Source organism: Stegostoma tigrinum, chromosome 15 (genome assembly GCF_030684315.1).
Source record: "Stegostoma tigrinum isolate sSteTig4 chromosome 15, sSteTig4.hap1, whole genome shotgun sequence".
Classification (NCBI taxonomy): Eukaryota; Metazoa; Chordata; class Chondrichthyes; order Orectolobiformes; family Stegostomatidae; genus Stegostoma; species Stegostoma tigrinum.
The window spans coordinates 26,104,303-26,129,786 of NC_081368.1; the positions used below are offsets into that span (position 1 = coordinate 26,104,303).

At 39.2% G+C, this 25,484-nt stretch overlaps 1 protein-coding gene across 1 annotated transcript in view; it reads left to right on the plus strand.

The window, feature by feature from the left end:
* LOC125458674 (zinc finger MYM-type protein 3-like) overlaps positions 1-24,824 on the plus strand; it is a 94,791-nt gene extending 69,967 nt beyond the window's left edge. Inside the window, exons 23-26 of the mRNA XM_059651255.1 lie at positions 4,755-4,869; positions 6,299-6,559; positions 16,141-16,258; positions 20,159-24,824. Coding sequence (XP_059507238.1) covers positions 4,755-4,869; positions 6,299-6,559; positions 16,141-16,258; positions 20,159-20,360 — 696 coding nt within the window. The 3' untranslated portion in view covers positions 20,361-24,824. The remainder of the gene's footprint in view (positions 1-4,754; positions 4,870-6,298; positions 6,560-16,140; positions 16,259-20,158) is intronic.
* Positions 24,825-25,484: the final 660 nt, after the last annotated feature.

Sequence of the window (25,484 nt, forward strand, 5' to 3'; positions counted from 1 at the left end):
ACTTCATTAAGAAATAGATGAAGGGCAGAAATGAATTGAATGTATAGAAGGGCCTGTTTCCATATTGTAGGGAATCTAATCTAATGTTTGTGCTAACTGAGGATAAGGGCGGGATCATGACTAATGCAGAGCGCTCTGTAAGCAAGTGAAATGGTCGGCACTCCTTTGCTAAACCTTACCCCATTTCTTAAAAAAAACTTTCAACAGTTTCATTTGGTCAGGTAGCCCTGTGTGACCTTATTGTGTAACACGATATTCTTTTTTTCCTCATTGTGAATCAAAATAAATCATTTTTTCACAAAGCATACATCAGTGTATAGTACAGACTTCTAAGGGGGGGATAGTTAACTCAGTGGCAGCAATGGAGGAGTGCATTGTTCGGTGCTGGAGCATTTGTGTACAGATTGAGATGTTCCTGATTCAAACCTGGGAGCCCCCCCTCCCATTCAAGATTCATTGATTTTTGAGTATGTTCGTATAGAAAACGTATCAAGTTGTTCCTTCCCTGTTTTCCGATACTAATGTGAAACATTTTTGGAATCGATTTTTTTAATATTTTGCCTTTCTAATTCTACTTTTGTTGTGCTTTTCCACTAGAGGGGGCAATTGCCTCTTTGCTGGTGCAAGCATAATCAAATATAATTTGAAGTGAATAGTCATGGCTTTATAACTTAAGCACTGTCCAGCTGAGCCAGCAAGGAGATTAATATCATTTGTACCCCACATTAGAAGGTGGGCTCTGTTAAAAATGTGAGCATTGATGCATTGCGTTGCTTTTTTGTAGAATATTTGTGTTTTCCACATAATTTATTCCTTTTCCAGTGGAACTTGAAAAGGTATTATTGTAATACTTCCTTTAGTTTTTGCAGGAGCATCTATTAACTTGTATTCCAGTACTTCTCTAGTTTAAAACTTTGGACCTGACAGATTTTAGTAGATGGATGAATGACCACAGATATTTTAAGACTGAGATTGATAGATGTGTATACTGCGAGGACACTTGAGTCAGGGTAAATGCACATCTTATCCAAGCCAAGATTTCTAGCATTCCTGTGCTGCAGTAAATCCCACTGGACAGAATTTTGATCATATAAATTAATACATCTGCCAATGCATTGACTTTGGATATGTTTTTACAGTGCAGTTTTTCGGTGCAGGGTATTTTTGAAAAGTGCATTTTTAAAAAAAAAAAATCCCCTTTCAATCACTGCAATTGGTTCTTGATTCCTGTCCAAGAAAAGTTAGGTTGAGCAACACTATCTCATAACAAGGGAACACAAAATGATAGAAAACTGACACAGATTGATGAAGTCTGTATTTCTGATGTGAATTATTATCAATTTTTTTTTGATCTTTGACCAAGCACAGTCTTTAGTGTGATCAAAAAATTTTATATCCAAGCTTTGATTTTAAAAGTCTATAAACTAATTGGCCCAATTGTAGAACGTAACAGTGCTGTACAGGCCCTTCGGCCCTCAATGTTGCACTGACCTGTGAAACCAATCTGAAGCTCGTCTAACCTACACTATTCTGTTATCATCCATATGTTTATCCAGTGACCATTTAAATGCCCTTTAAAGTTATTGAGTCTACTACTGTTGCAGGCAGGGCATTCCACGCTGTTACTACTCTCTGAGTAAAGAACCTATCTCTTGACATCTGCCCTATATTTATCACCCCTCAATTTAAACCTGTGTCCCCTCGTGCTAGCCATCATCAACCAAGGAAAAAGGTTCTCACAGTCCAATTATGATTTCCAACCATGACCAGGTCTCAGGATTACTTGAACCAGCATTCATTGAGGCTGGGAGGCGGTAGTTGTTTTTTTCTGGCCTGAGGATGAGGCGGTGTGTGCAATAATGTCATTGGTCTTAGTGGTACTTTAAAGTACGTAATACCCGGCTGGTGACTGACATTGCCAAAGTCCTGAAATCTGGCTTCCAAATGCTTTGTCAAGGAATATCTTTCAGAACAGATCATCACCTCAGCATCTGAAAAATGATTAGTTTGTTTTTGGATGCTGGTGAATCTCCAGTTTACCTTCCCGTATTTGTATTTGGTACATGTCTCTCTATCAAATTCAACAGTGCCCATGATGTGCTTTTTCTCTGGCTTGACAACTGCTCTGTGCTATTAAAATATGTGCAACACATGACTGCATTTGCTTTTACAAGTACTTTCTTGTGGGAAGCAGTTGCTGATTCTCACCAAAAGAAAACATTGCCAGCTCGTGAGGTGAGGCCAAGTACTGGACTATAAATATCTTCTCTTCTGAATACAGCAGTAATTTTGGAATTGTGATATATTTTATTCAGAAAAACGGTGCCAATTTCTAAAGTAGTCAGAGCTCAGAGTAATGACTGTTGCAACTTCTGTACAAACATGACAAGCATAAAGCATTGAATTTTTTAACATCGTTGACACTTTCCTGCTTCCTCTCCAAAGCATCTCAGTTTATCAGAGAAAAAAACTTTATACAATTTTTATTCATTAGTTCATGGATTTCAGCCTGGTGGCCCTTACACGTATTTAATTTTGCGGAAAGAGCTTGGCCAACCTTTACACTTAGATTTGTTAATAACAGCAACCAAAGATATTCACAAATGGTATTCTGATTTAAACTCTATCATGGCTTTTAAGGTTCTATACAACTATATACCTATACAACTCTCAAAGAAAAGCTTGGATATCTTTTATTTAAATTTTACTGTGTTGGCAGATATGTAATGCTGGATGAGCTGCACTTTTTTTTCCATTTAATTTGGGAGGACTTGAAATCATCGTCTTTGACCCCATCACAAACTCTGTATTGTCACCACTGTCTCCATCTCCTTTCCTGTCTTTCTCTCAGTTGGGGCTCAAGGATCAACTGGAGTTGAGTTGACTGACCATGGCTAATAATACTTCAGTTTTTATTTGGTTATTCAGTTGCCTTGTATGTTTGAAAGAATAATCAACATGTTGCAGTTGGAACTGAGCTCGTAAGCAAAACTTGTGGTTTAACAAGTTTGGATTCACCATTTAACCCTGTGGAAAGAGCCATTTTTTTTGAGGCACAGTTGACCTCAAAATCTCAAATTTTAGCTGCCTGTTAAGCAGTTCTGAAGTTTAATCTTCCAAATGCTCACAGCTTATTAGTGCAAGGCAATAAAAAAAACTGGCAAGTTTCTAATTGTTGATCAATATGGGACTTTGCACCATTATTGTCTTAATTTGCAGCTGGAATCAATGGGAATAATCTCAACTACCAGTGCAGGAATTGCTGTCAAAGTCACATTTAATCTTTCAAGCCTGTTTAGCCAGTCATGGGATTAGATTAAGAATGTTCAGGTGTTCTTGATTCTGAAGATTCCGTTCAAAAGTGCTTTTTGTTCTCCAGTTTTCTAAGTATGGCATCTTGAAACTAATTTAAACTTTTAGACTGTTTGTTCTGTTTTCAATCATCATGTTTTCCAACCTTCATATCCTCTCGGATAACAAAGTGTGTAGCTGGATGAACGCAGCAGGCCAAGCAGTATCTCAGGAGCACAAAAGCTGACGTTTCGGGCCTAGACCCTTCATCACCTCTCTGATGAAGGGTCTAGGCCCGAAACATTAGCTTTTGTGCTCCTGAGATGCTGCTTGGCCTGCTGTGTTCATCCAGCTACACACTTTGTTATCTTGGATTCTCCAGCATCTGCAGTTCCCATTATCTCTTTTCATATCCTCTCAGTTCTGGTTTTTGCACCCAAAGCAAGAAAAGGATAAGGTCATTTTGTTTTTAATCAATTCATTCGCTTTCAGTAGTAGCAGTCAAGCAGTGAGAACATTGTTTTCACTGATTCATTTGTAGATCATGTTTTAGGAGATTCTATCATTGGGAACCAAACCCATGAACGTTGCATTCTGATATTCAGTCTTCATTTTCGAGCAGGCATTGTACTGAACTGTCCAGGATCTGCTTCCTTGAACAGAGTTTGATTTTAAAAAATTATGAATATTATTATTTTCAGTTATGTACATGATTCAAGTGTATGACTATTTTTTTGATTTCTAGTTTCTTGAATATATACTATATAAAAAAAATTGCAGGGATGTGGGAACAGTAGGAGAATGGTGCATGTTGGATAGCTCTTTCAAAACTGGCAGTCGACCGACTGAGTGTCCTCCTATGCAGTAACGTTTTATTGTGATTCAGGGATAAAAGAGCTTTATTCAAATTCCCTTATGGGTTATTTATCAATTTGCCTTAGTGTGTAAAATGCAGACTTTTTCCAACAAACCTGGTGGGAAATAATCAATGCAATTAAAATCCATTTGTATCAGTGTTTATTGAAATTGTTTAAACAAGGACATAATATTTCCCCATCACCAAGTCCTTTGGGACTGGAGACAAGTATTTCTTTCTTCTGCCACTCACTAAATCAGAACTGCTGGCTTTTTACTTGATGCATTTCCTGCAACGATGCAGCATTGGAAATAGTGTCCTGCCTAGGTATGAAATATATGATGCCTGATTAATCTTCAGTATCTTATTATCTTAGCTAATTATTTACTCACTAATGTCTAGTATTGTGAACGTTTTCAATCAAAATGAGCTATCTGGCTTCAGTAAAAGTAAATACAGGAGCTGAAAGTATAATAAGCCTTCAAATTACAATAGATTTATCAATGTCCCTTTAGTAAATGTAAAATTGTACTTTTTTCAAGAATGAGCAATAAGGAAGTGTTTATTTCATTTCATATTTTGCTATTTCTGATTTGTTTTATTTTAGTTCTTGCTTGAAAACAACAGAATGGTCAACATATTCACTGATCTTTATTACCTTACCTTTGTCCAAGAGTTGAATAAAATGCTACAAGGTTGGCAACCAAGTTTGCTTCCAAATGGTAAGTTCAGATTTTCTATCGGTTTTAAAATTTTCATATGTCTCTGTATCTGCATCTGCACCTCTGTTGGTCGAAAATTAACCAATAACCAGATATGCCGTCAAAATGACAGTAGTTATATTTAAGCAATGCAGAAAGTGAAAATACATACTTCCTGAGGAACCCTAACCAAAACATTTCCTTCTGTAGTTAGAGCACATGTGATCAAAATAACAAAGCGGGAGTAGACCATTTGTCCCAGCGTGTTCTACTCTATCATTCTGTACAATTATAGCTGATTTGACTGTGGTCTTAATTCCACTCCTGGCACACACGACTTTTGGCTTCCTTCTGGAACAAATGCAATTTTCTTTATTCTTCCCTGGGATGCGAGTGTCACTTTAAGGCAGCAATTGCTGCCCATTCACACTTGGCATTGATCTGAGTGGTTTATTTGCCATATCAAAGGGCATTTACCTAATTTCTATATGTCTGGAGTTGCATGTAGGCCAGACCAAGTGGGATGGCTGATTTCCTTCCCCAATAGGAGTATTAATGAACCAGAGAGGTTTTTAAGGATGATCAAGAGTGGTTTTAAGTTCTCAGATTTTCTGTGTTTAAATTCCAGACTCTCTTATTTGAAGTAAATACCACCAGGCGGTGTAATTGGATTTGAACTTATCTTCTCAGAGCAAAAATCTGGGCTTCAAGAGTCTGAATCCGGTGACACTATCACTGTGCTACTCTGGACACATTTGAATAGATGTAGTAATTCAAATACTATACTTTGGGGTTGAGAATTCAAGAAATTAGTTTCAAATGCATCATGACTTGCTACTTCTTTCCATGTATTCTGTTTTTGTTTGATTTCTGCCATCTAATATGTTTTCTAACTGTGTATGTGAATAATGTTTTAAAAAGTCACAGACTTGAAATGATAACCATGTTATCATTCCAGAGATACTGCCAGTCCTGCCGCATAGTTTCCAATATTTTCTGTTATTATTTCATTTGTGAATAATGTTTAGCTCTTTGTTCCTGTCTTCTGTTAGTGCGTATATCCATGCAGTACTTACTTGTTTCCTTTTTGAGCTGGATTATAAAGGACATAATTTATTCCTTGATTTTACCCAACAAGAGACTGTTCATCTTATTGTGATGGAGAAGGATTATGCAGGTGAATCTTGTCTGTATCTTTGCCTTTCACTCACTTCTTGCGTCCTTCTCTTCACGTGTCCTACTGTTTTATTGTATTACAGACTAAAGAGTGTCCCCGATTTAGGAACGCCTAACTTAACAAATGCTTGCAATGAAGAATACAATTTTATACAGTGGTGTAATTTTAAAGGTCCAACATAAAGTTTCCTGTAATTACAAATAGTGACTTTATATTGTCCTGCATTGTGTTCTAAGTATATTTGTTAATATTGTGATATTGTTTCTTTTTGAGGTTTGATATTCTCTCGAGTAGAAGAAGAGCATCTCTGGGAATGTAAGCAACTTGGAGTATACTCGCCCTTTGTTCTACTGAACACACTGATGTTCTTTAACACCAAGTATTTTGGACTGAAGTGTGTCGAAGAGCACATGCGTCTGTCCTTCACTAATGTTGTTCGGCAGTCCAGGAAGTGCACAACACCCAGAGGAACCACAAAGCTTGTCAGCATTCGATATTACATGCCTGCTAATTATAAAAAAGGAAGGGATCAAAGTAAGTGTTCATCAAATGCGATCTATCTTGCAGGGATAGATGAAAGAAGAAACAACTAGGGCATGTAAAGCAGTACAAGCTGATGAGAGTAATTCCAGTCTTCCACCCATTTGATTTCTAAACTGCTTAATCCAAAATTGGATTTGCTTATTGTATCCCCCATGTTCAGGAAGTGTCTGACATTCATGGTAGTATGATGACTAGAGCAAGTGTGATTGCTCTCGGTAAAAACATTACCAGAATCAAAGCTAGTGTAAAGATAGGAGAGAAAATCATGGTGTGATTTCTGATTATTCATGTGTTCTCACCTTGCCATGGATGAATACAGCGTGAGTTCAGGACCTATGCCTTTTTTCCAACTAGATTCAAAGAAAAAAGAAGAAATGGCTTTGTTTCTGAACATGATGTATGTTAGCGAATCTGGGATAGTTTCGGGTAATTGCAGATGTGATACCTGCCCATTTACTACTTCCATCCTCACTGTCCAAGGTCTCTGACACACCTTCTGGGTGAAGTAGTGATTTGCCTGCACTTCTGCTTAATCTACTCTACTATATTCATTGCTCGTAAAAGGGAGACCAAGCGCAAACTGGAGAACTGCTTTTCTGAGCACCTATGTTCTGTCGTCAGAAATGACCCTGAACTTCTGGTTGCCTGCCATTTCCACACACCACCGTGTCCCTTGGCCAATATCTCTGTCTCAGGTCATCTCGAGCTGGAAGAACAACACCTCATTTTCTGCTTGGGAGCCCTGCAATTTTCTGGACTCAATATCAAGTTCTATAATTCTAGGGCCTGAGCACTTTCTCCCATGTCCTTATACCAAAGCCCCCACACACCTTGTCATGACACTGGCTGCTACCACAAGAAAGTCATTGTCGGTCACTAATGGTCTCTTCTCACCTGTTAATTCTGCCAATCTGACTGTCACCTATTCCTTAGTCTACGCAACTGTCTTTTCTCTCTTTCTTTGGGGTCCATCAGTTGTTTACTACTCTCTTCTCTGCCCCCCCCCACCCCCACCCCCACCCCCACCCCCACCCCCACCCCCACCACCACCACCACCACCTTCCAGTACACATATACCAACCTTTTCCTAGGCTGCAGTCAGTTCTGAAGAATGGTCAATGGACCTGGAACATTAACTCTGCTTTCTCTCCTCAGATACTGTCAGACCTGCTGAATTTTTCCAGTATTTTGATTTTGTTTCTGATTTTCCATCATGTGCAGTTGTTTGGGTATTGTTGGCAGGCCGTTACCTACTGATTGGCATATCCTCTCTTAATTTCCATTGCATCTTTTCCTTTTCCCTGAGGAAGAGCTGTTAAGTCTGCACCAGTTTCAAGTTGAAATGGTTTCTTGATCCGTTTCCTCTTCTACTGACATTTTACTATTTTAAAATCTTCATTTTCTATTTATAACCAGAGTGCATTGAAAAACTCTGAACTGTTTCCTTGGTAGAAAAAATGAGTCTTGTTTCTGAGAGGTCACAAGTGTTAGCCTATTATTTGAAATATGTCCTGTTTTGGATTTAAAAATAATACTCTTTCCTGCCCGCACCTCCAAAATATCTTCCACAAACCCACCTGTCCCCTCCCAAAGTGTTTTTGGGTAGGAGCATTAACTGGTACAGAGACATGCAAGACAGGATGGCCCAAGTTTGATTTCTTGGCTGTGCTGAGTTAACTGACCACAGCATGCTAGCTGTTGGACTGCTGTAATTGACCTCTGCTCCTTGGATCAGTACTGAACCTGAAATATATTTGTCAGTTGAGAATAAGGTTAGACTCAATTGTGATGGATTTTCTAAAGTTGAATTGTTTTGAAGTGGCCTTTTCAAAATTCAGTCTGCCAGGACAGCAAGTGGAAATTGGCCTTCTATTTTCCTCAAGCTTGTTTCGCGCTTGAAATCATGACCGGCTGCGACCTGACTTCACTTTCCAGTCTTTGCTCCGTGTACCTTAACACTTCATTTTGCAAAAACCTACCAATCTTGGAGTTTCAAGTAACAATTGAGCAAACATCAGTTTATATATAGAACATTACAGCACAGTAGAGGCCCTTCGGCCCTCTGTTGTGCTGACCTGTCATACCAATCTGAAGCCCATCTCACCTGCACTATTCCATGTACATCCATATGCTTGTCCAATGACGACTTAAATGTACTTAAAGTTGGCGAATCTACTACCGTTGCAGGCAAAGCATTCCATACCCTTACTACTCTCTGAGTAAAGTTGTTGTTCATAGTAAACTTCTACCACCCTTTGGGTGCAGAAGGGTTTCTTGAATTTCATTCTTGAACTGTCTGCCTCCAATTTCTTTTTAGATGACTCTTGGTACCAGTTGACTCTACAGGCAGAAAAATCTTCATTTGATCTACCATACCAATTTTTCTCTCAGCACATTGAATCCTGTATCGGTCATCGGTCATCCGTCACCCTGTAATCTTTTAAATTTCAGGGAATGCAAGTAGTCTTATTATAATCTTGCCACTTAATTTAACCCTTGGAACTATTTTGCTGGTTGATTTATACTCCCATTCTTGCCTATCTCTCTGACCGAGAACTGCTCATAATATTCCTGGGGTGACTTCATTTGGACTCTGTATAATTACACAATGGCTTCCACCTTCCTGCCTTCTAGTCCTCTAGATCAGAGTTGTCCAAGGCATTTGCCATATGGGGCCAATCAGCCACAGATGTGATTAATTTGTGCTCTGAACTTATCTTGAGAAATGTTTACCAGATTCCAAAAATGGATAGGTTTGTCATCAGAAAATGATATGCAAACCTCAGACTAACAAAGACAAGGCTTGCACTTCAGTAGTCCAGTGTAAACTTCACAGCAGATGAGAATTGGAATTTGCCATTGTGAAAAGAGACAAGTCACTGTGTATGCTGTTCAACAAAACATTGAATAAAAGCAAAGTTGTCCCTCATTTCTCTGAGCCAATGCTGCCCCTTATCCACTGCAGATTTTTTTTTGGTAAGTCATGCTCTTGTCTTATCAGAGCTTACAAGGTTTTTGTGTCTCCCGTTGAATGCCTTTGGATGATTTTCTATTCTGCCTATTAAGAAATTTCCCATTTTGCTGCATAAAAAATTCCATAAATTTCAAACCTTAATGGTTTTGTTTCTACCTTTCCAGCACTGATGAACTCTATCAATCTATGATCATATGAACATTTTTAACAACCAGCATTACTTTCTTGACTAATCTCAACCATTGTTAAATCATTGGCCTTTTTGATTGCAAAAGAAATACATTAAACACACGTCACTAATTTTTGTGTATTAATTTTCTTGTTCAAATTCAAATTAAAGTTAAAATTTCCCTTAATACCACTCTGATTTTGTTGAATACTTGCTGTGTTTCTGGATTCACCCTACCAGTGGTAGGCAACAAGTTTTTTTTTAAAGACCCTATCACAGATTTACAAGGGATATTTTCCGGCCCTAAATTATCACACATCCTACAACTGCCACATTGTGACCCTACTCTTTTGGACAACAACCAGCTGCATGGTGTCATGGCCAACATTCTGGCTGTTCTTCTGACAGTCTTTATTTTCATCCTCCTGAATCATAAGTATAATGAGTGTGATCACATTCTGCTAATCTTCCTTCTCTGTCTCATCTGGATTTTATTATTTTGCGCAGCATAGCTTACATAAGTGAACTTCTGAACCCATGTCTCTTGGGTATAACCAGAACCTGGAGAAAACTGTCCAGATAAATTTCTTTGCACTCAATATGTCACACTTTCCTACTGAGCCATTACGTTGATGTGAGTTGCAGACATTTGGAAAGAGACACCTATTGCAGATGTTCTGTGCCTGCAAACGCTCTCATATTGTGTCGTAGACACACAACCTCGACTTATCTCTGTTTAGATTAATTATACCTGCTTTATAGTGGTTTAACCTTCTGTGTGCACTAAGTTGTACTAAAATACTGATCAAAAATTTTAAATACTTAACTGTCTTAAGCTTAAATAAATCACTACAGGAGGCGAAAGGCAGGAAAGTGAGATAATGGTAATGTCACTGAATTAGTAAACAGTAGGCCCATGAAAGAAAAGGTATCAGCACATATTTTCCCCTGTGTGCTGTTCTCACCAAACCTTTACATTCTGCTCTTACTGCAGTCCATTTACATTCACTCAGTCAGCGGATATTGCTTATTCTTCTATCTATTTTGAGGCATGCTTAAGTTACAAATGATCTCTAAAATTTTCTGCTTGAAGTAAATTACAACTATTCAGACAACTACTTAATTGAATTAACGACTTGCTGCCAATAGTTTTACCACTGTGGATTTAAACAACTTGGGAAAATGGGCTGTAGTCAGAAATTCTCTGCAGCATCCAATTACTTTGGAAAGTGAAGAATAAGCTCGGCTGAAAGTGGCATGAGAGTGCTTATTGTCTCAGTTCAAACCCTGAAGAGTATCCATTTGGGAAAATTACCAGCTGTCTCCTGGTGCATGGAATTGTGTGTGGCTAGAGATGATGTCCTGAAGAAGGGAAGGAACAAAAAGAATAGCAGATGTGTTAAAATTTAATTAATGCTTTGTTTTATGTTTCAGTAAAATTCTGCATCTTCTTGCAGCTGAAACGTTGTTCGGCTTTTAGACCACAAGATATAGGAAAGAAATAGGCCGTTCAGCCATTCAACTATGGCTGATATGTTTCTCAACCCCATTCTCCTGCTTGCTCCCCATTATCCCTTGACCCCCTTACTAATCAAGCTATTCCTGTCATAGAAACACTTAATAACGAGCTGCACAGATTCACCACATTCTGGCTGAAGAAATTCCTCATCACCTCAGTCCCTTCATTCTGCGCACAGGTCTTTGTTTCTCCTACTAGCGGAGGCATTTTCTCCATGTTCACTCTATCCAGGCATCTCAGTATTCTGCAAATTTCAGTGAGAACCCCCCCCCCCCCCCATCCTTCTAGACTAGAATACAGTCTTCGACAAGTTTGCAGATGACCCAATGCCACAATTTGTTTATGCAGATTGTTAATAAATAACGTAACATCCAACACAGATTCCTGCAGAACTCCCCTGCTGTTCTGAAAAACTCTTTTATCACCTCTGCTTGAGGGCAGTCATCTGGGTGTTTTGTTTCTCCTCTCTCGTAGCCTTATTCACTGCACCCGAGTTACAGTTCTTAAAGCAATTTAAAGTGCCTTCTGCCAGTGCCAATCCGCTATCCGTGCCAGCACCTTGTCTCTAATACCATGAGCTATATTTAGTAGCCTCCTGATGAGAACCTTGTCAAAGGCCTTCAGGAAATCCAAAAAGATCGCGTCCACTGGTTCTCCTTTGTCTAATTTGCTCATTACTTCTGCAAAGAATTTGAACAGATTTATCAGGCCGGACCTGCCCTTGATAAAGCCGTGCTGATTCAACCTAATTTTACCATCCTCCTCCAAGTACTCCACAATCTCATCCTTCATAATGGACTCTTAAAATCTTAGTAACGACTGAGGTCAGGCTAGCTGACTTATAATTTCCCACCTTCTGCCTTCCTTTTTATCCAAGGATGTTACATCAGCCATTTTCTAGTCTTCCGGGACCTTTCTTGAATCAAGTGATTCCTGAAGGATTGTACAGGCGTTGGTGGCAGTGTCCTCAGCAGTTTCCTTCAGAAATCTGCAGTATAGTCCATCTGCCCTGGGTGATTTACTCACATTCAGACGTTTCAGCTTCCCCAGTACTTTGTCCTTTATGATGATGTGGAAGTGCCAGTGTTGAAGGATGCTCTCATAAGAATGGGATACAATGCTCAACTCATCGATCGCAAGTTCTGACATACCACAGCAGAAAACTGTAATGACCTCCTCAGAAGACAGACAAGGGATACGACCGATAGGGTACCCTTTGTTGTTAAGTTTTTCCCCAGAGCAGAGAAACTAAGCCATGTTCTTAGCCTTCAACACATTATTGATGACAATGAGCACCTCCCCAAGATCTTCCCTACACCTTCACTTCTCACCTTCAAACAACCGCCAGACCTTAAACAGGCCATTGTTTGAAGCACACTACCCAGTCTTCAGGGCACCATTGACCACAATGCCACATAACCCTGCCATTGACAACTGCTGCAAGTCATGTCAGATCATTGACACAGCAGTTACCATCATATGTGGGAACTCCACCACGTGCATGGCAGATACTCCCATGACTCGGCCAATGTTATTTATCTTATGCACTGCAGGCAAGGATGCCCCAGGGCATGGTATATTGGCAAAACCATGCAGATGCTATGACAAAGGATGAATGGACTCCGCGCAACAATTGCCAGACAGGGATGTACCTTCTCAGTGGGGGACCACTTCAGCAGTCAAGGACATTCGGCCTCACTTCTTTGGGTAAATGTCCTCCAAGGCAGACTTCAGGATACACAACAATGCAGAGTTGCTGAGCAGAGGCTGATAGCCAAGTTCGTTATCCATGAGGATGCCCTCAACAGTGATCGTGGGCTTAGGTTGCACTATAGGTGACCCCTGTACACTCTACACTCTTCCACACATTCTCACGCACGTGCATGAGCACGCACACTCTGTCACAAACATGTGTGCACACGTACCAGGCACCACACTTTCTCCCCCCCCCCCCCCCCCCCCCCCAATCCTCCCCCTCCCTCTGCCTCTCTCTCACCGTCACACACACACGAACGCACACGCACACGCGCATGGTCTGAGGGGCATTGCATAAATTCCCGCATTGGAAATAAAGCCTGTCTGGCCCCACGTTCAAACACAGGTTCTAAACACGGCCTCACACCCACAATGCATTGTCTGATCTGGGATGCCTTGAAAGAAATTCTGGAATTTGTAGGTTTTGAGTGATTAAAATGCACCTCCCTTTGGATCTGATTTAGGGTTTAACAGGAGGGAGTCAAACAGCCATTTTAGCTTTATTCAACACATTCACATCAGTTGCATGATCTTTTACCTCAATTCCATGTCTTGATATCTCCTTCCTTACTATACCTGAGGAAGGAGCAATGCTGTGAAAACTAGTGTGTTCCGATAAATCTGTTGGACTATAGCCTAGTGTCATCTGATCTCTAATGATGGCCTCTACACTCACCTCTACTCTTGACTCTTATTGTTCTGGTATGCTACTGGTGTCTTCCACCATGAAGACTAATGCAAAGTACCTATTCAGTTCATCTGCCATTTCTTTGCTTCCCATTACTACGTCTCTAGCCTCATTTGCCAGTACCACACTCTTGGCCCCCTCTTACCTTTTATGTATGAAAAAACTTTGTAATCATTTACTCCCTAGCTTGCCCCCACATTTCTTCATCTCCCCCATTATTACTTTTTCATTGCCCTCTGCTAGTTATTAAAGCCTTTTGAATCCTCCGGCCTTCCCACAAATCTTCACCACCATTGGATGCTTTTTCTTCTGCTTTTTGATTTTTCTTGTCAGATCCTCATTACTGCGCCTGACTTCCCTTGTCAGCCCTGGTAGGCTTTGTCTGCCCCTTAGGATATTTCTTTTTGCTTCAGGTGAATTCCTGCTGATTTATCCCAGAAACTCCTACATCATCCCTGCTCTGCTGCCCTTGCAATCAACTCTGACCAGTTCCTCGCTCATGTCTCCCTCATTAGTCAATTATAATACCATTAAATGTGAGTTATGCTTTTCTCTCCCTCACTCAAACTGCAGGGTGAATTCTGTCATGTTATGGTCACTAGTAGGGTTTCCTTCACTATAAGATCCCTAATCAAGTCTGCCTCATTACACATTCCCAAATCCAGAATTGCATGTTCCTTCACAAGCTCTTCCGTGAGCTGCTCAAAAAAAATCTTGTACACAAATTCCTTTTCTTGGGATCTGCTACCAACCTGATTTTTCTCAGTCCAACTGCATATTGAAGTGTCCCATGATAATAGTGCCTTTTATACATGCCTCTTCTAACTTCTGATTTATTTTTATCCTGACTGCCTGCTAGGAGGCATGTTGTAACTCCTATCAAGGTATTTTTCCTTTGTGGTTCCTCAAGTCTACCCACATAGATTGCACTTTCCAATTGCTTCTTACTATTGATTTAATTTAATTTCTTACTAACAAAAAAAACCCACCCCTTTGCCCATCTCTGTGTCCTTTTGAAAGGAATATCTTGGAGATTTAGTTCCTTGCTCTCATCTCCTTGCAGCCACATCTGTGATGATTACCCATTGTACTGACCAATTTCAATCTGAGCTACAAAACTCATTTACCTTTTTCTCGTATATTGTGCATATTTAAGCACAGCACCCTTAGCCCTGCGTTAACTCGTTCTCAAAGTTGTCCCCAATCTGAAGTTAGATTCCTGATCCTTTCCATACTCTGTTTTATTATTTGTTCTGGAAACCTTAATAGCCTCTTCTGAGCTTTCCCTTCACCCACTTCAACATCTTTACATAATTTTCTATGCGACTGAACTCACCAACACCAATCCACACGTATGTACACACGCACACAATTTCATTTAAAGCCTTATCTGCAGCCCTACTTATGCGATGTGCCAGCACTCTGATTCCAACATGATTTTGGTGCAGCTGTCCCATGAATTCAAATTTCTTTTCTCACGGACCAATCTTTTGAGCCATGCGTCTGCGTCTGTAATCTTGTTGACACAATGCCAATCAGCTTGTGGCTCAGGTGGTAACTCTGGTTTTACTTCTTGTTTCTAATCTCTTCCCAGCTGCGTATATTCCCTTAGCAGAATCTCTTTCTCCTTTCTGCCTATAACATTGATACCTGTGTTAACCATGACAATTCGCTTTTTCCCCTCTCATTCCTAAGTATCTCTGCATCTCCGATAAGAGATCCTGAACCCAGGCAACACAGCTTTCAGGACTTTCACTCTTGGCCACAGAATAGTGTCTGCTCCTTTGACTATAATATCCCCACTTACAACTACATTTATCTTTTCTTCCCCTCTCTTGAATGGCTACCTATACCACAGTGCTGTGTCAGTTTGCTCATCCTCCCTACAGTCTCCATTCTCATCGACACAGGGAGCAAGAATTTCAAAACTGTCAGATAAGGTCAAGGCTGAGGGTCCCTCTGCACAAGCTCCTGGATCCCCCTACCCAGTTCATTCACAGTCACACCCTTCTATCCCTGACCACCGACCAAATATGAGGTAGTTAACCTAAAGGGTATGACTGCCCCCTGAAACACAACATCAAGGTAATGCTCCTCTTCTCTGATGTTGTCACAGCTTTCTAAACTCATACTCCAGCTCAACAACTCTGAGCTGCAATTCCTGAAACAGCCAACACTTGCTACAGTGTGGTCAGTATGAGCCAGAAGAGGGTCCACCAGCTGCCACATCACTGGGATATAACATTGCTTGGCCCTTTTTGTTTGTTTTTATTATAGAAGTCACAGAATGACTAATAGCTTTGAATAATGTGACTCAAAACATTCACTATAAATGTTTGTTCTGGATAGCCTGAAATAAAATTTTATACATATCATTTCTGTACTGTTTTATGCTACCAAATGAAAATCCATTTCTACTGTTGTTGAATGTTGTTTTATTTTTCCCTTGATTATTGTTTGTTTATAGGCAGCACTATGGGAAAGAGGAAACGTGAAGAAGAAGTTGCTGTTCTAGAACAGAGAGAAAACAGAATGAATCCATTAAGATGCCCTGTGAAATTTTATGAATTCTATCTCTCAAAATGGTGAGACCACTAATTCCTTCCAGCACTTACTTTAAACTTACGTTTACATGGATTTTTGGCATCAAGATGAGCAGTTTTGATGTTGAAAATTTTCTGGTTTTGCTGCCCATTATTACTTTCAGTCACTGGCCTGGTGCAATAAGCAGAATGAAGAGGTTTTCCCTGTTTTCTTAGGGAAGACAAAACTTACTTGCGTAATCTGTTCAGTGGTTTTAGTTCTAAATATTTTCAAGTATAATGAAAAATGAATTACATTTAACTCAGGGTCATGTGGGGAGATGGTTCTCTCAACTAAAGTGTGCTGTGTTGCCACAGAAGTAGTGTTGGAAATAATATTGACTGACTTTAATGTTGGTAAACTTCGGAGATTGTGGTTTTGAGCCAGAGAGAGGTAGGAGGATTTGAGACTAGGATTATGGAAGTCAGTGGCCAGTGGTGAGATAGAAGGGTTGGTATTTGAGATGGTAAGGTGAATCCATTGTAAATGGAAAAACATTTACTTGATGCAACCTTTTCCTTTTTGACTGGTTATTTTGTGCAGGACACAACCATACTTTTATCTTGGCATTGTGTAAATAGATTTTAGTTTTAATGAGAAGGGAAAACTGACTCTGCCTTTGTTAAAAACAAACACTACTCTTTCATCTGCTTGTGAGACAACATTATGGAGAAATAGAAAATTGGTGGAGCTGGCCATTTGGCCCTTGGGCCTGCTCCATTCGATATAGTCATGCCTGATCCTCTAATTCAGTTCTCAGTTCCTGCTTCCTCCCCATACCCCATGAACCCAAGAACTATGTCTACCTCTATCTTAAAAACGTGCAACTTCTTTTTTGGTCTCAACTGCTTTCTCTGGTAGAGAATTCCACAGGCATGCCACTGTCTGGGTGAAGAAATTTCTCCTTATCTCAGTTCTAAATGGCCTACCCAGTATCTATAAACTGTCACCTCTACTCCTGGATTCCTCATTCATTGGGACCGACCTTCTTGCGTTTGCATTGTCTAGTCCTGTTAGTCTCATAGAAAGCTGTGGAATTCTCTTTTCCTCTTCTAAACTCCAGTGAATATAGCCTTAACCAAAACAATTTGTTTCCATACGTACCATTCCATGAATCAGTCTGGCAAATCCTTCGTTGTACGTCATTCCTCAGATAAGGAAATCGAAATTGCACACAGCACTCCAGGCTTGGTCCCACCGTGGTCATATACAATTGCAGCAAGACATCCTTGCTCCATACTTGAATCGTCTCACTGTGGATCTCAACACAGGATTTGCTGCTTTCTCCGTTTGCTGCATCTGCATGCCTACATGCTTTTATTTCAGTGATTCATGTACAAGGACACCCAGGTCTCATTGCACTTCCCATTACCAATCTATCACCATTCAGACAATAATTTGCCTGTCTGGTTTTGCCACTAAAGTGGATTACCTCACATATTTCTTCTGCAGTGCATTTACACACCTGCCCAAGTTGTCCAAGTCACACTGAAGCATTACTGCATTCTCTTCACAGTTCACCTTCCACTCATCTTTGTGTTGTCTGCAAACTTGGAGGTGTTACATTTCGTTCCCTCCTTTGCTATTGTATATTGTGACTAGCTGGGGTTCAAGCACTGATTTCCTCTGTGGTACCCCACTAGCCATTGGCTGCCACTTTTTAAAAAAAACCTATTTATTCCTGTCCTTTATTTTCTGTTTGTCAACCAGTTCTCTGTCCATGCCAGTACATGACCTTAATCTCATGTGCGTTAGCATTATATTATAATCTCCTATGTGATACCTTATAGAAAGTCCAAGTAAGCCATATCTATTAGCTTCCCCGTTTCAATTTTACTAATAATGTCCACGAAAAATTCCACAAGATTTGTCAAGCATGATTTCCCCCTCATGAATTCATGCAGTCTCTGCCTGGTCTATCGCTGTTTCTGTCTTCAAGGTTAAGGAGAATGAAGAATGATATGCATGCTGTGGGTTAGAAAAGTGGCTAAAGAACAACCTGCTTATTTTGTCGAAGTGATACCTTGATGCAATATGTTACTTAATATGATAACGAATTTTACAAAAGCATCCCAGCTAAAAAAGTTACTTTCAGATTATTTGTTCTTTAGAAGTTATCTAAGTCATAGTTGTTTGTCTGTGTACTCTGACTCAGAAGCTGCTCAACAGAATTGCCAGTATGAATGTGGATTTTTAAAAATAACTTGCTGTTGATCTCCTTATGAAATACCTTGCAAATGCTTATTTACAAAATCCAAATGAATTATTTAATGTGTATTCAAAATTCAGAGCAAGTCACGTAAAGCACGCTTCCAGCTTGGATATTTTGCATTTCAGAATGTTCCCTTCAGACCAAACAGCATTACTTGCACATTATGTGACACCAAAAGGCTGCTAATCTTCTCACTACCTTCGTGATGTCATCAAGTAGAATCCATCTGCGTCTAATTTATGTATTAGAATTCAAAGGCACAAGTTTATTTAAAAAGTAGCATCTTCATACACTTTTGCACTGGAGGTGGTGCAGAAGAGATTGACCAGGATACCGCCTGGGTTAAAGCATTTTACCTACGAAAAGGAACTGGATAGACTTGGTTTGTTTTCTTTAGAGCAGGGAAGCACTAGGGGGACCTGATCGTGGAGTGTGGAGAGGGTAAGTAAGAAGCAGTCGTCCCCCCTTTGAAAGGTCAGAACAAGGGAGCACAATTTTAATGTGACGGGCAAGAGGTTAGGGGATTTAAGGAAAGCCTTTATTCGCCTGGAGACTGGTGAGAATCTGGGAGGGTAGTAGAGGCAGGAAGCATTGGGCTCTTTTGAAAAATACATAGATGAAAACTTGATGTTTTGTTACATTCATGACTAATGGGCCAAGTGCTGGAAGATGAGATTGATGTAGAATAATTCAGTACAGACTTAATGACCCTATTAAAGGCCAGATTCTCTTACAGAAAAGACTACGAAATGCCCACTTTTGTAGTTTTATACACATCAATACAATCTGTTTTGGAGGTGACATTGAGAGAAAAATAATGCACTTCTATGTGGCTTCTTTTGGTTGTTCTGCTGCAAAAATTAAAATGAAGCTTTTTAATGAAGATTGTCCCCTCTTAAGAGGAACTGTGTTCTTTCCAATCTACTGAAAGAGCTGATTAATGTCAATATGGTTTCTCACATCTCATACATCAGTTTTTAACTGAATGTGCAACCGCAGAATGTTTGACCAGAGGGGTTGCAAGTGCAATCTATTAACTGGAATACCTACTAATGTCATTGTGCTGACCTATATTACCCACAAGGAATATGCATTTTTGAGCAAACAACAGTTTATTCACACAAGCAAAGTCTGTTCACAAAATCAATCTAAGAAGGATCTCAATGATTCAAACAAAACTGTGACCAAAACACCACAGTTTCTCCCAATGAGGGCAGAGTAATTTCTTGAGTGAGATGCAATAAATAGCAAATTGCTGTGCCAAGTCGTGTTTCAAATCAATCCCAGACAAACAACACTGTAACCATCAGGAAATTAGTTAATCACTGCCCATAATGGCCATGAATATGGGTGCCATGTCATTATATTTAATTATGTGTTTGTGTGCAAAAGTTTCCATCAATGATGTATGGATGCAGAGACTAATTGCTGTGACTTTGTTCACTTCTGCTGAAGAGTAAATAAGTTGGGAATTAACCTAATAGCTGTCTTACCAAATGAAAAAATTGGCTCCAAATGCGTCATCACAGTAAAGAGCAGAGGGGGTACAGGAGATGAATTCTTAACTGCTTCAAGATCGCAACAGAATGGAACTTAGAAGGGAGGGTAGGGGGATGAGAACAGCAAAAAAATGTGATATTTTGTGAATGATACTTCTCCAAATGAATATTTTACTTTTGTTTTACTGCAGCCCTGAGAGTATGAAGAGCAGGAATGATGTTTTCTACTTGCAGCCAGAACGCTCCTGTGTGGCTGAGAGTCCCCTGTGGTATTCAGTCATTCCCATGGATCGGAGTATGTTGGAGAGCATGCTGAATAGAATTATGGCTGTGAAGGAAATCTATGATGACTATTCGAAGGATTCACTTGAAGATGATGATGTTGAAGGATGATGTTTAGTAGATATTGTACAGAGTTCTGTTACATTTATTAGAAAAAACAATGGGTCATTATAGACTGGCCTACTTGGTGCTGCGGGAAAAAAAATACTACACTCGTACTTGCAGAGTCATGTGGCCTGTTGTGAGAGCAGACGGTTAGACTATCACCATTGTTTAGAGACAGTATCCCTTTTAGTGTGTGTACATTTGCTGACGAGCAGGTGTATGCAACATTCTTAGTGACCAAAAACTATATCATGAACCTAAAACTCCTGCAGTTGGTGAACGGGCAGCTTTGTTCTTGCTTTGGATGGAACAGCTGACATTTATAATGGAATGCTCACTGCTGCGATGGGAGAGCCCTTCAATTAATTGCAATCTTGGGATTTTCAGAGTTGCTTAAATGGTTATTGTTATGAAATGATGAATGCTGCAAAATAGCCTGCCTTCCCATTGGTCCCATTTTGTTTTGTGAAAAAGGAGCTTCAGAAGGGTAATGGAGAGCAAGAGGAGAGGTTGAAGTCAAATATCTCTAGAATATTTTGCCTTGCATGCTTTTTCCAGGAGAATTTGAGGGCAAGTGGCATATCACTGAGGCACACCTGGAATTTGCTGTCTGAAATATCCTTGTACTTGCTATTACAGTACAGTTTAATTCTCAGCTGTTCTGCTGATGGAGCTTGGGAGAGGCACGAACAAGGGAAAATGTTTTCAAAGTGCGTGAATAGAAATTTAAAAATATATTTTTATAATTGATTTGAAGGTGGGAAAAAGGTAATACCATCAACAAGTCACCTATCTCTCTGAAGGGTCTTTTCTCAATCAGTCTGCTGGGTCTCATTCAGATATAAGGAGTTGAAGATTTAAGTGAATGATTGCTAGAGAAAATGAACAACAGAGAAGAAACAAGAACTTGAGCACCGTAAACTGACCCTCCCTTGTAGTTCTTGCCTACCCTTCTGATATGTCCCTCCCTTGTAGTTCTTGCCTACCCTTCTGATATGTTTGCCGCTTTCTGTATCTGTTTTTTAAAAAAAATGTATTTCATGTACTTTTTATTATAACCAGAAAGGCTGTGAACAATTTATAGGTGCTAGTTGTCATTATTGCTAGTGCAGAGGACCTTGAAAGTTTGAAGATAACATGAAGGTTATCCAGAGAATACTTTTTTGTTCCCAGTTTCATACTTTTAATTTCTGATTAAATAAGCCATTTTAATTCCTTCATCTCATTCCTCAGTGCTGCTACAGTCAGTAGCAATGATGCTTTCACAACTTTACCTATCAGACTGTGTCCAGCTAAATTTCTTCAGACTCTCATATGGTAGATTAGAATTTGAAGTGACGCTCAAAAAAAAATCTCTGTAGCTCACACACATAGCTAACAGACTGAAATATCTGCCTCTGTTTTGGCGATTCAGGGTTGATGGGGTTAAGGCAAGGAAATGTTCCTGCATCCTCGTTCAGCACTTCCCCTATCTTTCTACTGCCAAGTGGCTCAACAGAACTGTTGGAAAAATTCAGTATGTGTAGAAACATGGATGAGAAGGGGATCAAAAAGGGGATACTGTCTCTTATGTGTATTTCTGTAGTATATATGAACCTGTTTCAGTGAGCTAGATCAGTGTAAAACCAATCTGTTTTAAAATGATAAATATCTGCACAGTATTCAGTTGGTAAACTGATGGTTTGCCAAGTTTTCTCTCAGTTTAATTTTTTAAAGAAAAATTTAAAAGGTGCTTATGCAAACTGGATGGACATTACATTGTGAGGGATTTACAAACTGCTGTATCACAATCATCAATTGTTAAAAGACTCCTATATCTAGAAGAAAGCAGTTCAGTTTCATTCAGATTATTTCAGGAAGTGCTTTTTTTTTTGATGTGATGTAACATTTAGGGGGAAAAAGTATTTACATGTCCGCAGTGAAGCATTTTTAGGGTATGTAGTGTAGGGACACTATAATGACCCTTTTATTATCTTCCTTATGTTGAATTGTAATCTGTGAAGAGCTATGTCTTCTCCACTTAGAGTAAAAGAAATTCTTGATAGATGGATAATTTGAAACAATAAGAATCTCAAATTTATTACGTAGAGTGGTATATGCTTCCATGATGCTATCTTGTTTTGGAAAAAGGGATTAGAAGAAAGATGGCCAAAGTTTGTTACAGTGGACCCTACTAAATGGTATCTGCTTCTAGAAATGCAATTGTATATTTGTTAGATTCTTTCTAATACGTAATAACAGTAATATTGCATTGATCTGGGATTTGGTCCATTCATCCAGTAATGGCCATTGGTTGTTTTACTGCTCCCAAGCCTAACCACACAGTCATTGTATAAATTGTTGACCAAAGCTGAACAATGTTATCTTATTTTATTGGAAAAGATTGTAGAAAAGTGGCTGAAAACATAAAGATTGATCGTGTTCTCCCAGTTACATATTTTGTCTATTGTGCATTCATTGGTCCTTTTTAAGTAGTTGTACAGAATTCCCAAACTTGATGCTTGACTTTGTTGTGATTGAAAATGGTTTCTTAAAAAAAAACTTCTGGTTTGTGGCTGATGGCATTAGGACAATGAGCGAACGTTTGTAAGGTTGCCTTTTCCGATTAGTTTCCGATGTTTCTTGGTCAGAGTTCATGAAATGTTGCTGAACCACTGCAGCATATAGTAAAGGAAATTACTGAGCTGTTTTGTACACCCTTTCTCTTTTGTTTACTCTCCTTCCGTTACCCCTCCCCCAAACATCACCTGCCCCACAACACACTGTCAAAATATTTATTATGTGTTTATTGTATGACAGAGATTATTTACTTCAAGGGTAATTGTCTGTGTTCACTTTAAATTTAGCTGTCAGTTTAGATTAGTTCTGTGGAGATTGACTACTAATGTCTTCTATTTAAGTGATGGTTGATTAGCTCCTTTACAATATTTTAAAAGCGTCTCTTCTGCTTCCCATTCAGTGTGACATGATTCAAGGTTGTTTCAGTTTTTGTGATGGCCAATGAACAGAGGAGAATTGGAAGAAAGTGAGACTTGCCGAGAAAGACTCATGTGAAGAGTGCTTTAGACAACTCCTCTCTTCACAAAATTTCTGCATTCCTGAGCTCTCGGATTCATGTTGAATACATTTCCAAGCCCTCATCATAGAGGCTACTTTTTAAATTGAAGCAACTGTACTAAATATTAGTAGAAATAATGTCTTAGTCATTTTTACTCCTGATATTCAAATCCATGCTTTTAACAGCATTAGTCGCTATCTATTGCTTTGGAACACTTACTTTTGTTTAGAGGAATTTAAAGGAAAAAAATTAGTTGTAACAGTGCTGTCCTCAGGTGAGATCACTTAATACATCACAGGTTAGGCATCAAACACTGGAGCTCTTGCTGTCAATAACTCCATTTCAAACTGCATGCACTTTGTCAACTGAGCCATTGGAGGAGAAAATGTCTGGCCTACATTACATATAATGTTGACAACTTGAGCCATTTTTGTAGCTTTTTAGTTTAAAACGTACATCGCATGTTCCACATGAAATTCCATTCAATGTAAGACTAAAAACTAAGCCCTCCTCTTCCAAATTAAAATATATTTAGCACAGCTATTGATTGCAGAGTGATTTATATTGGTTTGTTTCAATAAAGATCTGGAATTTCTTCTTTGAACTGCATTGATTTTTACCTTTAGTAGCTATATATTTTCCAAAGCAATAGTACTACCTACATTTTTGTAAACTACCAACTACTGCCTCATTGCTATTCTTTTGTCTCCAGACAGGCTATTCTGGGTTTGCAGAGTGCCATTCAGCTGTGTTGTTCCGTTTACAATTGGCAATAAGTAAGCTATTTGGGTGAGAACAGAGGTGGCAAATCTTGTCAGCTTTTCTTCCCTTCCATCACCCTTTTTGATGCCTTCTCTTGTCTCCTTGCTGTTCACAATGAATTGCTTTAAAGTTTGACTTGATTTCAGGCTCCAAACTGCGGGATGCAGCTATGATTAAATGTACTTGGAGCTCAGACCTAATGTCTTTTGTGTTTATAGTCTGAATATTAGTTACTGTGTAGTCATTTTGTTTGTTCCTATGGAATTCCATCTGGGTGCTGAATCTAACTATATTTCTTTTGAATCCACCCCACACCCCTGACTGCAGCTTGAATACTCACGCCAGTCTTGTAGGTCTTGTTCCATGTCCTCATTGAGAATTCTTATCCCTTTACTGTTGAGAACTTTGCAGAAAATCTGCTTTGCTGTAAATGTTCTCCTTGCTTGTAGGGGAGTGTCCGTGAACTTGAATCGAACCATTAGCTGTCTTGTTTCTGTTGTGTTTTTAATATCAAATGGTGTAAAGTACTGCATTTTACAATAATTTTCAATACAGATTTTACTCTGTTCGGTTGAGCCTCTAATACAGTAAGCTGCTATATTATACCACTGTTGTGTTTGAATAAAAGTTGTATATGCATCTATAAAGAAGGTGACCCTTGTACTTGAAGTAATATATCATCGGGGATTTATCAGCTCCTTGTCAAATCCTATTTCAAGGAGTCAAACTAGGTGGCATTTTCCTTGCCACGACTGTAACTGCCTACAAATAAATGCATCAAAACAGTGTCAAAAATTCTACCTCCACTGAGCCAACTCATTTAACGGATGATTCATGACTATTTAAAAAGAATAAAGATTGCTATTTCATTTTAAAAAATAATTAGGCAGTTTTTAGCTAGCCATTGACCTCGAAGATCTGGCAATCTCTGGGCAGCTTTATGCTTTCCCAATTTTTGAGTAAATGTGTCACCAAGTCAAGGCAGCAGGATGTCGTTAAGCAGTGCAGGCAGCCACATGAAATCATTCTTGCAGACAGAAAGCAAGAAACCACTGAATCCTGGTTCTTAAACTTTAAAACTTGTAGCTCGTGAAATAGTCACATGGATATAAGTTTTGTTTTGCTAAGCTTTCAAAAAAGTGGAATGCAAACATGACATTCAATAAAATTACTCATGGTTGATGAGATGTTTAAGTCGTTGTTCACCTACTTTGATGAATGATGCAGAACTTGACTTTGAAAGCAAAGCAATATTTTAAAAGATTTTATAGTGAAATGAATCAAGTAGTAGCTCTGCTGTGATCAGTAAT